The sequence below is a fragment of the Fusarium musae genome, chromosome 1 (genome assembly GCF_019915245.1).
Source record: "Fusarium musae strain F31 chromosome 1, whole genome shotgun sequence".
Taxonomy (NCBI): Eukaryota; Fungi; Ascomycota; class Sordariomycetes; order Hypocreales; family Nectriaceae; genus Fusarium; species Fusarium musae.
The window spans coordinates 229,111-242,627 of NC_058387.1; the positions used below are offsets into that span (position 1 = coordinate 229,111).

Here is a 13,517-nt window from a genome sequence, read left to right on the forward strand (position 1 = left end):
TGGCATAGACAATAATACTTACTCCCTGTCCTACCAGGTCAAAGTCAAACCCAGGATCTGCAACGCTATAATAGCGTTCTGAAAGGACCGTGCCAAAGTTGCCGATGTTGAATTAGTGTATAAGGCTACATTGATAGCCGAAAAGACCCTCCGTGTATTTCCCGTATTTGTAGTCTGAGCAGAACTGCCAAAGACATTCGCGAACTCTTCTAGATACAAAAGTGTTATTAAAGCCGCGTAGCGAACAGAAGTGGAACCTGTTATCCATGTATTTCTCACTATTCTGACTGACCCTGTCGTTGGTTGTCTTGTATAAACAGCTTATAAATAAAAAGGGTATAAGGTTATGTTATAGTGCCTGAGAGAATAGGTCTAGGGTAGCGTTGTAGAAAGTGCTGGATTTATAAGCATAAAGACAAATAATACTAAGTCTTTATAATATCAGATAACAGCATAGCTTCATTATCACCTTACGATCTCGGATAATTCAACTAAAGTTTCTTATAGTTAGTGTTATCGAACGTCTTACCCCTGTAATGACAACTAGCTGAGCGATATATCACATTCCCGGCCCCAGACTTCTTTTTACGCCAGTCCTATGCAAGATTTCAAGTAGCCGAATGATGCAAGTTACGCGTGCAGCCCTAGCCCGATGTCGGAAGGGTATGACTCAGGTAACCCTCGTTGGCAAAGGAGAGTATGCGTTCCCTTGTAGAGTACCCTCTATACTTCATAGAGCTTAACAAGAAGAATTCTGAAGACAGCTTCAATATTCCTCAAGTTCCAGAAATGTCTACTATCAGGTTCGAGAAAATGCATGCCAATGGCGACGACTTTGCCATTATTGATCTCCGCGACCAGGACATCATAATCGATCAGGATATTGCGAGACGGCTTGGAGATCGAAATCGCGGGATCGGATTCAACCAACTCGTGGTTCTGTCAGCTTGCAAAGATGCAGCAGCTTATCTGGATTTTTGGAATGCAGACGGTTCAATATTGAACGCATGTGGGAGTGCTACCCGTGGTGTGGCCTGGAAGCTGATGCGTGAAACTGGCTCATCCACTACGACTCTAAGGACGATCCGGGGGCTCCTACAATGCCACAAGGTTTCGGATAACTTCATTGCCGTCAGTATGGGCTCTCCTCTTATAGACTGGCGCGAGATTCCAACCGCCCAAGAGGTCGATACACTCAAGCTGCCTCTATCTGGAGATCCCGCGGCGTGCAATATGGGAAATCCACATTGCACGTTCTTCGTGAACGATCTGGCGGCCGTGGACGTCATGGTGCGTGGCTCAGCTATCTAAAAGCACCCTTTGTTCCCAAAAAAGACAAACGTTCACTTTGTTCAAGTGCTGACCCCCTCGCACATTCGACTGAGGATATGGGAACGAGGCGGTGGCATTCCTCTGGGCTCAGGGTCTTGTTCGTGTGGGGCAGTCGTCAACGGCGTTCGCCGCAGCTTGTTGGAGGGCAGAGTGAAAGTGGAGTGTGATGGAGGATTTGTTATAGTGAGCTGGGATGGCATAGGAGATGTATTCTTAGAAGGGCCAGTAGAATTTGGCTTTCGTAGCATCTGGACCGACTGATTACTGTCTAGATCGACCTCGACGCTCGACAGGAAGAACAATATTAAGAGATTTCAAGACTGTATTTTTGAGGCTTCATTACTTGTCAGGCTGCTTCGGCAGGGCTATAGAGGGGACTGTTGTGAACGCCTGAAAGCCTCTGCTATCGGGGTGTTGAAGCGGATGAGCGGTACAACCACTTCACCTTGCAGTACATCGCCTTTGGTACCTTAAGGCCGCACTATAATAGCAAGTTCGCAATACACCCAGGAAATGACGTTTAGTCGTTTCCAAGCTAGAAGGGGATAAATAAACAGCGCATCATGATTATGTATTCCGCGCTTATTCTAGGAATCGCGGAAATTATTCCGCATTACATTTTTGGACATCAAGGCATCACATGCCTCTCTTGCCTTTCTCTTGCACCTTGTTTTCAAGATCCATGATATCTGGAAACTTATTCAGAACATCGCTTCTGGTATTGTTCACTGCGTTAGAATCAGGTGGCGCTAAATTCCTCACAATTGAGACGAGGTGTCATTACTTTGTAGCCTGTGCCATTTCAGTGTGTTGACTATTTCCGAGCCCTGCTAGGTACACTAACCCAGACAACTCACAGCCTGCATTAGTCTTTTCATATGAGCGCATATATTGAGCTAGTTTTTGTGTCTTGGAGACTTGGTATCTCTGGCGCTGTGGCCAGTTCAAAGCTTGTCTAGAATCGAGTAATACTGTCCTGGATTTTGTCCGTCCGCTCTTTGTGAAACTCAGCCGGATATCTGACACTTGAGAACTTGAAAGTACATCGAACAACCAACTCTTCGACTTTTTATAGTATTAGTAATCACGGCCGTAAAGGGGAGGTTCAACAGATCAATTCTCTATCTAGCTACTAATATGAAGAACCCGAGCACACCTCGTCTCGGGAAATTTGAGCTCCAGAATATTATCTGCTTCCTTCCAGATGGCTTGAGTAGGCAGCCGCTTGGGATACACCACGTTTACCTGAACCTTGCCGCATCCAGCCAGTCTTGGTAGCGATATCTCCTTCGAGCTGCTCCCACCTCGACGCCACACTGCCAGGTAAAGACCATTGCTAGTCTCCAAGCCCAGTGAGATCCAGTCGTCATGCCAACTAGGTAGTCCCAAAGGCCAGATAGCATGCGCCATCACAAGATGCGGACGAATCGTCTTGTACGCATCCATCCCCTCGACAATGAGCTCCATCTGCGAAAGACTCAAGCGATCGAGTCTACCGCTTAGATAGACTCTTCCCAACAGACTATTCACTACCGTAAAGGCATTGAGTTCATCGCTCCATTCTGGCTGAGGATATGCCCAGCTCGCACTTTGCTCAGGCAGTACACATGTTGGCAGAGCTGCAGCAATAGCCGCGTACAGGATAGGGTCTTGCTGGTCGCTGGTGGACTGGAGAGAATGAACTGACAGCATGGCGTAATCCATCCTTTGTGCGCCGCTGGAGCAATTTTCGATCACAAGGTTCGAATACTTGTCGAGGAGTGACCGGACCCAGTCGAGATAACATCTCTGGTGGAGAAGTTGATTTGCACCAGCGGATGACGACCCTGGAGCATCGGTTCCGTGGATGACTTCGATGTTGTAGTCAAACTTGAAATATCCAACGCCGTAATCGACCACGAGTCTATCAACGACCTTGGTCATCCAGGCTCGTACCTCGGGATGGCGAAAGTCGAGTTGAAATCTCCCTCTCTCGACAACCCGTTGCCCATTCTCGCGAAAGAATGCATCCTCTGGCAGTCTTTCACCAACAACACTCCGGACACCCACGACTTCAGGCTCCAGCCACAGACCTGGGATAAGCCCTTTAGTCTTGATTTTGTCCATCAATGTTTTGAAGCCAGAGGGAAAGCGCTTCTTGGAAGGTTCCCACAGACCAACGTCATCCCACCAGTTGCTATCATCAGCGTACCAGCCGGCATCCATGACAAAGTACTCGGCCCCTGACTGGGCCACAGGATCAAGTAAAGCTTCGATCTTATCTTCGTCTGGGTCGCCCATCAGACAGTTCATGTAGTCGTTGAAAATTATCGGAAGCCTTTTATTGTCATCATGCGGCCGTATGATTCGTCTTCTATAGTCGTTAAGTGCACGAACAGCGTCTTGGAAACAGCCATAAACACGAGTCAGAGCGACCGGGGGCGAAATGAAGCTGTCACCGGGAGATAAAGTATGCCTCCAATCGTGGTCTGCTTTGGTTGGACCTCCAGCCGCGATGTAGATGCTGTCCTTGTAGTCGCCGATTTCCCATCTCCAGGATCCATTGTGCTCGATCTGCCAGGCCCAGGTATCCGAGTTTGACTCAGACTCCAATATTCCCATTGGTAGGTGTGAGCCAGTGGAGAAGGATCCCCTGTTCTGGAGACCAAAGGTTGCCTGCGACCCTGAGTGACCATCATGTAGCTCACAGATCCCGTTCTTGTCTATGCCAAGGTAGGGTAGTGAGTGCTTGCGCCATTGAGCTTCTCTGAACCAGCTATTGGTTGCCGTTCTAAGGACATAGTCTTTGTTCCATTCATTGGATCTTGTTGTGAGGCCACCAATGGCCAAAGATGAAAGCTGCGTGACGATAACGTCCGATGACTTGGATTCATTCACCACTGTGACGGCTGAGCGAAGAACAGGCACACCTCCGTATACGCTCAAATGAGCAGTCACTGAGATTCCCGCTCTTTCATCCTCACTATGGATGTCCAGTCTGTGAACATCTCCATCGTGGCTCTGTTGGTGACTTTTGTATCTCAGCCTGGAAGATAGATACCCGCCAACAAGTGATTTTGCCGTCTTGTCATTGGTATTGCCTTCGCTGTTGAGCCTGACACTGACGAGTGGTAACTCGGACGAGGTAAAGAGGTGTGAAGCCGACTTCTGATGGCAGTGACTCAAGGGGAGAATCTCATAAATGCAAATTGTCCCAAACTCGTTCTTCGTAAAGTTAATGGTCAACGAGGTGGTTTTCCAGGAGATGAAGACTGGTTTATCTGCCATATCTGCCATTGCAAGGACGATGATGCTGCAATGATTTGAAAGAAGTGAACGGCGCAGGGATGCATAAACATCTAACAAGCCTACACTTTCTCTTATACATTTTAGAAATGCAGATCCCTACTTAGCCCAACCCTTGATTGATCTCCATCTCTCTCGATACGAGCGTTGACCTTGTGCTACTGGTCCTGGTCCCGCTTCTGCTCCTCACACTTCAGAGGGAGGTCAGGAAGCCTGGGTACTAGGAAATACAGAGTGGGGGTGGAATGAGCGATAGTACCGGAGCCTACGGTGCATAGCTAAGCTCGATTGGTTGTAAAGGTTTAGTGGCTGGCCGTAGTTGAGTATCGGGTTTTCACTATGGGGGTGGATTATCCGAAATAAATCTTCACCAACGAGGCTTGTCCCGGATTGGGTGTAGCCTTAGGTGCTAGAGGGTCAAGAGCACGACGAAATCCCGAAGAACCTGGCAGAACAATTTAGTCTTTTGGCTTACAGAGTAGAGCAACAGACATTCTTTACGCTTTGACAATACCTAATATTGGAGCGCATGACTAGGATGTGGCCTGCTTCTCCGCGTTCTGGTCACTTCGTGACATTTCCCCACGGGGCTTGAGACCTAGTCCAGCTGTCATACGACTTCTAAGTATCCGAGCCGGCAGTGATACCGAATCGTCATGGCCAGGACTTCACCATTTGTAAGTATAAAGCATAGAGCTCGGACGCTCTGTGAGTTCAATACCAGTCATTCCCATCCATATCCCCTTCCTACTATCAGTATTTGTTATCACAAGCAGCAATCGAGCAGAATTCTTGCACCGGCCATGGAGAAGACCATCTCTGCTCACTCGGTCGAGCACAACGAAGGCCTAGCTATGCACGATACGCGCGACGAAAAAAACAACCCTAGCATCATGCTTGGCCATGCTGGTTCTTGGGAAGCTACCTTGGACGAAGCCCAGGCAGCGAATGCGCATGAGCATGCCCTCACCGTTCGCCAAGCCCTCAAGTCTTACCCATGGGCTGTCGCTTGGTCCCTCGTTGTGTCACTATCCATCATCATGGAAGGCTATGATACTATCCTGATCGGCTCGCTGTATGCCTACCCTACCTACGCTCGTCGATTTGGAGAATATCAGGATGCAACCCAGACGTATCAGATCCCTGCCCGCTGGCAGAGTGCCATGGGGAGCGGTCCGCAAGCAGGTGCCATCGTTGGCGCCATATTGAATGGATTCATCATACAGCGCTTTGGATATCGGCCTGCCTTCCTTCTCGGTGTGGTGCTTATGGCTGCTTTTGTAATGGTATCATTCTTTGGCATGTCTGTTGAGCTTCAGGCAGTGGGACAGATTCTCTGCGGGTAAGTCGGCCAAGCTCTCCTCTCTTCACGACATACACTACCCCCTTGGACACCTCGGCTAATTCGCAACCAAGACTCCCTTGGGGCATCTTCGCCACGATCGGTCCTGCGTATGCTTCGGAACTCTGCCCGCTTCCTCTTCGCGTATATCTTACGGCCTACACCAACATGTGCTTCGCAACAGGTCAGCTCATTGGCGCTGGAGTCCTCAAGAGCTTCATTGAGTGGGACAATGACTGGGCATGGCGGGTTCCTTTTGCTCTGCAATGGCTATGGATCCCATTCCTCTTCGTCGCTTGTGTATTCATGCCCGAGTCACCCTGGTATCTTGTTCGCAAGGGCCGATACGACGAGGCTGAAAAGAGTGTCCTCTGCCTCATGGCCGCTCACGAGAAGCCCCAAGCAAAGCCTCTTGTCGCTCTAATGATTCATACAAACGAGACCGAAGAACGTATCTCAGAAGGCACTTCATATTGGGATTGCTTCAAGACGGTTGATATACGCCGTACTGAGATTGCATGTGTGTCGTTCCTTGGTCAGATTACCTGCGGTGCCCAATTCGCCTACTCTGCCACGTACTTCTTCCAGCAAGCAGGATTGGACTCAGAGACCTCCTACAACCTTAATCTCGGTGGCACTGGAATGGCATTCTGTGGTACAATTGCTTCGTGGTTCCTGATGAGACACATTGGCCGTCGAAACTTGTATCTCGCTGGCATGAGTCTCATGAGTATGTGGCTCCTCATCATCGGCGCTTTAGCTACCAACACTTCCAATCCAGCCGTCAAGTGGGTTCAGTCGATCCTTTGCTTAATCTGGCTCCTTACCTTCTCTCTTACTGTCGGCCCAATTGGATGGGCCATCCCTGCAGAAGTTTCGTCCACGCGTTTGCGATCCAAGACTGTGGTCTTGGCCAGAACCTCATACTACCTGGCGCAAATCGTTGCCAATGTCATTCAGCCGTACATGATGAATCCTTCTGCTTGGAATTTGAAAGGCTAGTACATCTCCCCCTTTTCAGCGCTGTAAAATATTAACCCTTAGATCACAGGCAAAACTGGTTTCTTCTGGTTCGCTTTTGCGTGTCTCAGTGTTGTCTGGGCTTTCTTCCGCCTGCCTGAGACGAAGGGTCGCAGCTACGAAGAACTTGACCTGATGTTCGAGGCTAAGCTTCCGACGAGGAAATTCAAGAGCTATCACGTCGATGCATATGACAATAGCCAGGGAACAAGAGTGATCAAGGTATAGAGCTGGAAAGGGACTTCTGTGTCGATTCTAGGCGAAACGTAGTTCATCATTCTAGCTTTCTTTTCACATAGTTATCGAAGTAGTTGTTGGCAGATCGAACACATCTCATCTATTAGCGATCGTTCCGTAATACATCAGGTTATCAACTAATAACTCAAGAAAATATCATGTTCTCTCCCTTCTGATGAATCTAAACCCACATTGTTTTCCCACCCAACGTTCGTTCACATTTGCCACTGCGGCACTTGAAGGTCTTGTAAAAGTCTAGCATAAGTCTTAGAAATACCCCAAGGCTTGTGTTGTTCCATCAGTAGACTCGATACCTCTTGCAGAACCTGTAATGGGCCTTCGGCTGCACACAGGTCGTCTACTCCTTCAAGCGGAAGACACAGGTCCTCACCAGACCTTATAAAGTACTGAACAAGTTCATCATCCATTGGCCTGTCTAGTTGCATGGCGCGTGGCATTCGACGCCTGGTTGACATACTATCGCCTATCGCATGGCTTCCTAATGAACCCTGTGTTGTGGTCGAAGGACTCATAGAGTCCTCGTTGGCGCTCAATGGAGACTGTGCCATAGTGCATGCAGACTCGTAGCGCTTTCGAATATTGGAGGTTTGACCGTAAGCCCAGAGCACCAAGGATGCAAGAAACAGAGCAAATGGTTCAATAATCGAGTCTGATGAGTATCTCCTCACATGCCACAGAACAGCCCCAGCGTGTATCACTGCCAGACGAGCCTTATATCGATCTTGAGTCGCCCAGATCTTGATCATCTTCCGTGGTTCTAGGCTGGAAGTGTCGTGGTGATAGAGACTACAGGGGGTCATGTGTGTCATTCCTGAGAGGGTACTCTGGTCAGCAAGCGCAAAGAGGTCGTGGACCGGGGCGAGGAGTGAGAGGCGGGCTAGATGTAGATGCAGTAACACGGGATCCTCAAGTCCTTCTGCCCGGGCTGATTGACTGAGTGCTTCCCAGTGCAGCACATCCAAGCAGTCACAGCATTGATTGCGCCACTTGATGTACTCAGGCACTGAACCAAGGTATTTTCCCTCAGGTACATGGATTTTTGACTGGTTTGTTTGTGGCATGTCGCGAAGTGCATCGGCCAAATATTCCTTAGCGTTCCATCGGCGATGGACCAGCATGTGGATTATGACTATGGTCGCAAAGGAATTCGTCGAATGCTGAGATTTCAAGTCTCGCCAAAGCTCCAGTGTTACTTCAGGCACTGTAAGTCGTGAAGTTTCTTCTGCAGAGAAGGATATTGGATAGACATTTCCACCGGTTGACTTGGCCTTAGACCAAGCCTGTGGCGACTTGGCTGCCCATAATTCCTCTCGGCACGGAAGCCGCAGTTGAGGCTGATCAGGGAACAGGCACGGGTGATGCTCAGAGGCAAGAGAGAAGTAGCAGCTGGCCAACTATGCGTCAAATTAGAACACTAGCAAACAAGAGAAGCGAGCTGCTTACCCAGATAAAAAGGCCTGTTCTTCTTCGTGTCTCTCGAAATCGCCAAGTGATCCACTTCTGCTCCAGGCTCTGATCATCCTGATATGAACCGATATTATCATCTTCACTCAGTAAGCGAAGTCGAAGGCATGCGTGTCCTGCCATCGCTAAGGCATTGTATCCGCATCTTAGTAGCTCCGGCTGACGGCTTTGACACAGCCCAACTGATGCCAGGATCCGAGCCTGTATGTAGGGCAACGGCTCTTGGGAGTTGACAAAGTCGAGCTATGTAAAGTCAGCTATACTCTTCTCCAAAAGTGGGATGGCGCTTGATATACTTCTCTTGCCATGAGCTCATGCAGGATACAGCATAAGCAATCTCCAAAGCGATTAACTTCTTCAGAACCAAAATACTTGGAACCAATTACAGCGGTAGCTAGGCACAGGCTCCAGCCCCAGAGGGGAATAGACAAATGCGATCTATCAATGAAAGGGTTTACTGGATGAAAGTGCTCAAAGTAGAGACTGATAAATAGTTGAAAGGTGCTTTTCGCTAGCAGACGTTCTTTGTGTGCAGCAAAGTCAGAAAGTATATGCAAGCTGGTCGCATGAGAGTCCAATCTTGACATGAGCTCCTCGAATATACTACCTGGAATGTCACTGATGGCTTCATTCCGTTGACTCGCTGTCGCGACTCTGGCATCTAGGTCGCTGATCCATGATATTTGGACATGCTGGTCCGGACTTGGTCCATGGTCTTCGACATATGCAGCCCGTCGTTGTCGCATGTATCTCTCTGCTCGACTTTCCCTGAAACCCGCACCGTCTGAATAATGCGTGGCTTTAATGCAGGGAAGCGAAGGATCGTCACTGATTTCCGAAGACTGTGCTTTCCTTTCGTTTTTTGAGGCCATCGAAGCGATCAAGGCGGAAACATGGTCTTGTTGTAAGATTTGCTCATGTATTTCTGGGAAACTTTTGAACGATGCTTGCGTCTCGAGGCTCCGGGGAGCAGTCGTAGATGCATCATCAACCCCAGATACTAGACGAGGCGTGTCGTTTATACTGTGCAGGAATGAGCTGCTTTGTGGGACATCGTCAAATGGAAGCCAGTTTATGGGCAACGAATATGTATCTGGGATATCATCGAGGCTACTCGTCGGCCCTTCAGGCTCACGCCTCTGATGGCTATTCGCTGACCAGCTTTGGCCGTCGTTACTGGTAATTTGATCTCTTTGTATCGTATCTGTCTGTGCTTGAATAACAGACGTCATGTCTTGCTGACTCGCTGAGGTTTCAAGCCAATCGGTCGCGGTCCTGGGCGTGTCTACTGTACCAAGCAACTGCACAGTTGACAATGTTCTTCCGCCTGCAGCAGAACCCTGCTCTTCAGAGGAACTGAGCCTGATCTGACGCCCCCGTCGTTTCCGGGGCAGGTAAGAGCATACAAAATTCCTCGGGGCGCAGTAGGTGCATGGTGTCCCTCCTGAGCATTTGATGCGTGATTTAGAACAAGGCGCACAGGTTCGCCGTAGTGGCGAAGAAGTTGAGATTTGTGCGCCTCCGGGTGTTTCGCGTCCATGTAACCGTTCGTGTCGCTGCGCTGCGTCCCTAGACAATCATCAGGAGTAAGCAAGTTGTTGGTATAGCTCAAATAACTTGCTTATTCTTGATGGTTGATGGTAGATGGTACTTACTTGCGACTGAATTTTTTACTGCAGTAGGTGCATTCAATAGCCTTTGTTTGAGTGTGCGTCTGAGTGTGTCGCTTCAGATGCTCATATCGTGAGAACTGTCTATTGCATGTCTCGCATACGAGCGAGGACTCGTGTTGATCATTCTGTATTTCTGGCGACTCATTAGATGTCGTATCTGCCATTCGTGTTTCTTTTTAAGCCAGGGCTGTATGAGTTTTAGTAGAAGTGAAATCACCAACTGTAGAAGGGAAGGGATAGGGATACAAATAAGTACTGGCTTCTGAGACTAAGCTGGCTACAGCACGCACTAAAAAATAGCGGCTGGGGAGTTCGAGGTGATAGGAACGCTTCATCTTTTCATGAGCTCCAAGTATTCACCCCGCACAAATCTTACCAAATCAGGAAAAGATGAGAACTCGGAAGGCTTGATCTTCTAAGCTATTAACAGAAGTAAATAGAGAGTAAACAGGCGCCTTGGACGCGATATTCATCCAACATACTTCTGTCTTTTTAAGGTTCCGTCAGTCAAATACTACCGTTGACTGTATCTCCTCCAGCTGGGTATTACGCAGTGCTGAAGTGTATTTCTCTCACGTTCGCTGAGGGAATGCGATCCCTGGAGCGCATTGCAACGTAGTGGAAATAAGCTCGTACTCTGTGAATCGCCATCAATACGCAGACACATCAAGTATCGTAAACTTCATATAGACCGATACGGAAGAAATCTTCAAGCTTGTCCAAGTCGCTAAACATGCCCCGTTGGCTCAGTGGTAAAGCGTATCACTAGTAATGATAAGATCACTGGTTCGATTCCAGTACGGGGCAAGCGAGGTTTCTCCTTTTTGCAGTTTTCAAGTTAGTTAACTAACAAGATCGAGTTCCCTATGCGCTTCCTGTTACTGCGAAACTTCCACCACCTTATGTCTTTCAGTAAGCTACTGATAGATTATAAATTTATGTTATCTCAGTTTATATACTCCTTACTCTATGACCTGTAGTATAAATTATTAAGGCGTAGAGATGCGACCCTGTCTGCTGTATTGATCTTAGACTGTCTGCCACTTTATACACGCTCTTAGAGCCAACATCAAAGCCGGTCATGATTCTGAGGCCTGCCTGTTGAGTCAGTCTGTCTTGACCGAGGCCCATATAGATCCACAACTACCTTCAAGGATCGGCCTAGCAGTCTGGCCTCGGATGAATGTATTGTGCGAATGCTCTGTATGGAAACATAATTCCAAAAGCGATTTGTCATTCCCTTGAAACCTATGAAAAGACTTCTAGAGGTACAATAACAGCCGTAAGCTGTCCTGTTATAGGACACCGTCCAACTTGAGAACAATTATAACCTAGGCATTTCTAGTTCAAGAATCTCACACAATGGCTCAGAATCAGCTTGAAGAATACGTCTGTGTCACACGCGAGATCAACGCCCCTATATCAACGCCCCTATCGCCGAGGTTTGGGGCATGATTGCTGGCTTTGGGGCCGAAAAAGCATGGTACCCGGGTTGCCTTAGTCTCTCTGTTGAAGGCTTTGGTATCGGCAGCATTCGCACTTTTGACTACGAGTATCCTGAAGGAGAGCATAAGGCAGAGCACTATACATTCTCAGAGGAGATGACCGAAGTTGACGCGGCGAACCACTCTATGAAGTTCAGAGTGCGTAGGCCTGACTATCCTGATGTGATCGCCTATGGAACTACGGTTCTGGATTTTTTGGGACCCAACAAGATGCAATTCCGTTGGCTTGCGAATGGCAGCCCATTGCCTGATGCGTACATGACAAATCTTCGAAAAGATCTCGCCTTTCGATTCAACCAACTTATTGATATTATTGCTGCTGTAGTAGAGTCAAAGTGATTTGGACGATGCACCATGCGTGGGTAAGCGACTTTTTAGTTATGAATTGAGTGAGTTTATAATAATCTTTTCTCTAAAGCTGACAGGGACCTCCGAATAAAGCGCAAAGCATAATGTGCGTTATCATGTCAATATAGGACTTAGGATGAGGCCAGATCATTGCTAATTATTTGCGCGTATGTTCTGATCCTGAGTGTATGCTTTTATCGGTCAAGCACGTTTCCATTTCAGCCGAATAAACTTTTAAGACTTTATCCTTAGCTCGTTTGGGTGTGTCTGCCTATATTTTAATAGTTATATAGATAGAGAATGCTCACTATAGAACTTCACTGCCATTATCTATGGGAGACTCTTAGGCTATCTACCTATCAAGTCTTACGCTGGATGTGGACTCGTATTGCAGTTGAGATATGTACCTTAAGAAATTTAAGAAAAAGTTCTCTTATGAACCCTGGTCTGCATAATTTTACTGACGGCTGATCGGTCAGATACTGGTAGCTACTTGGACCTATCTAATCCGACTCAGTAAGAGAGTGAATGACCTCGAAGGTGTGGTCCCAGATCTTGTGAGGAGTACCCATCTTCTGAATATCAGCAAGTATATCGTCCTGTTCGACAATCTCAAACTTGTCGTTGATCGAGAAAAGCGAGGCTCTAGCTCCATGGGTCAGAGTCTTGGCTGTATGTCGCCCATTCTGTACAGGAACACCATTGCCTCCGAACTCAGCGCTTGTGGCCAAGTATATACATCTTTCACCAGCTTCGTCCGGTGTAAGCTTCATAAAATCTCCAGCAGGCGGAGCTGTGGCCTTGCTCGGGTCGAACTTGCGAGCCCAACTCTTCATGAACAAGTCTGTGCTAACTACGCCAGGATGCGGGTGAATGAACATGATGTCCTTGTTCTCCAGCGCTTCAGCGATACGCTTGAGAGTAAGGGTGACGGAGGTAGCAGCGTGTACGGCGAAATTGGGAATGTCAAATTGGCTGGGCTCTTTGAGGGTCAAATCGTCGAGAAAGAGATCAGTCGACTCCTTTCCGGCGGCGAGTACATTGATAACGCGTGGCGATCCGAACGAATTGGCGGCCTCTCTTGGTTGGGGTAGAAGACGCAGAACGAAAACGACATGGCCGGGGATCTGATCTGTCCAGTCGCCGGACCACGACCGAGAGTCGAATAGGCCATGAGAAAGATATCATGGCGTGGACATGCGGCGGCTATTCATTGCTGAGTGGGTCGAGTTTATGTGGGCTTCCAGCTTTTTATGTTTAAGTTAATAATGTATTAATGCCAATGTTGTT

General features: G+C 48.1%; 5 protein-coding genes and 1 non-coding gene across 6 annotated transcripts; 4 read left to right on the plus strand and 2 right to left on the minus strand.

Moving 5' to 3' along the window:
* Positions 1–789: 789 nt before the first annotated feature.
* Positions 790–1,311, plus strand: J7337_000089 (uncharacterized protein; the record flags this gene model as incomplete). Its single annotated transcript, XM_044817854.1, has 1 exon — positions 790–1,311. One exon carries the CDS (start codon positions 790–792, stop codon positions 1,309–1,311), a length of 522 nt encoding a protein of 173 aa, XP_044685556.1.
* Positions 1,312–2,457: 1,146 nt separating this feature from the next.
* J7337_000090 (uncharacterized protein) lies at positions 2,458–4,608 on the minus strand (the record flags this gene model as incomplete). Its single annotated transcript, XM_044817855.1, is given in 2 exon segments — positions 2,458–4,357; positions 4,373–4,608. 2 exon segments carry the CDS (start codon positions 4,606–4,608, stop codon positions 2,458–2,460), a joined length of 2,136 nt encoding a protein of 711 aa, XP_044685557.1.
* Positions 4,609–5,420: 812 nt separating this feature from the next.
* On the plus strand, positions 5,421–6,961 carry J7337_000091 (uncharacterized protein; the record flags this gene model as incomplete). Its single annotated transcript, XM_044817856.1, has 2 exons — positions 5,421–5,959; positions 6,034–6,961. The coding sequence occupies 2 exons, from the start codon at positions 5,421–5,423 to the stop codon at positions 6,959–6,961; spliced, it is 1,467 nt and encodes a 488-aa protein (XP_044685558.1).
* A 4,148-nt stretch (positions 6,962–11,109) lies between these two features.
* J7337_000092 lies at positions 11,110–11,181 on the plus strand. Its single transcript has one exon. It is a non-coding gene; the product is annotated as a tRNA-Thr (tRNA).
* Positions 11,182–11,736: 555 nt separating this feature from the next.
* On the plus strand, positions 11,737–12,218 carry J7337_000093 (uncharacterized protein; the record flags this gene model as incomplete). The annotated part of the gene is made up of 2 exons (XM_044817857.1): positions 11,737–11,816; positions 11,876–12,218. 2 exons carry the CDS (start codon positions 11,737–11,739, stop codon positions 12,216–12,218), a joined length of 423 nt encoding a protein of 140 aa, XP_044685559.1.
* Positions 12,219–12,730: 512 nt separating this feature from the next.
* On the minus strand, positions 12,731–13,401 carry J7337_000094 (uncharacterized protein; the record flags this gene model as incomplete). The annotated part of the gene is given in 2 exon segments (XM_044817858.1): positions 12,731–13,359; positions 13,377–13,401. 2 exon segments carry the CDS (start codon positions 13,399–13,401, stop codon positions 12,731–12,733), a joined length of 654 nt encoding a protein of 217 aa, XP_044685560.1.
* Between the last annotated feature and the right edge of the window lie 116 nt (positions 13,402–13,517).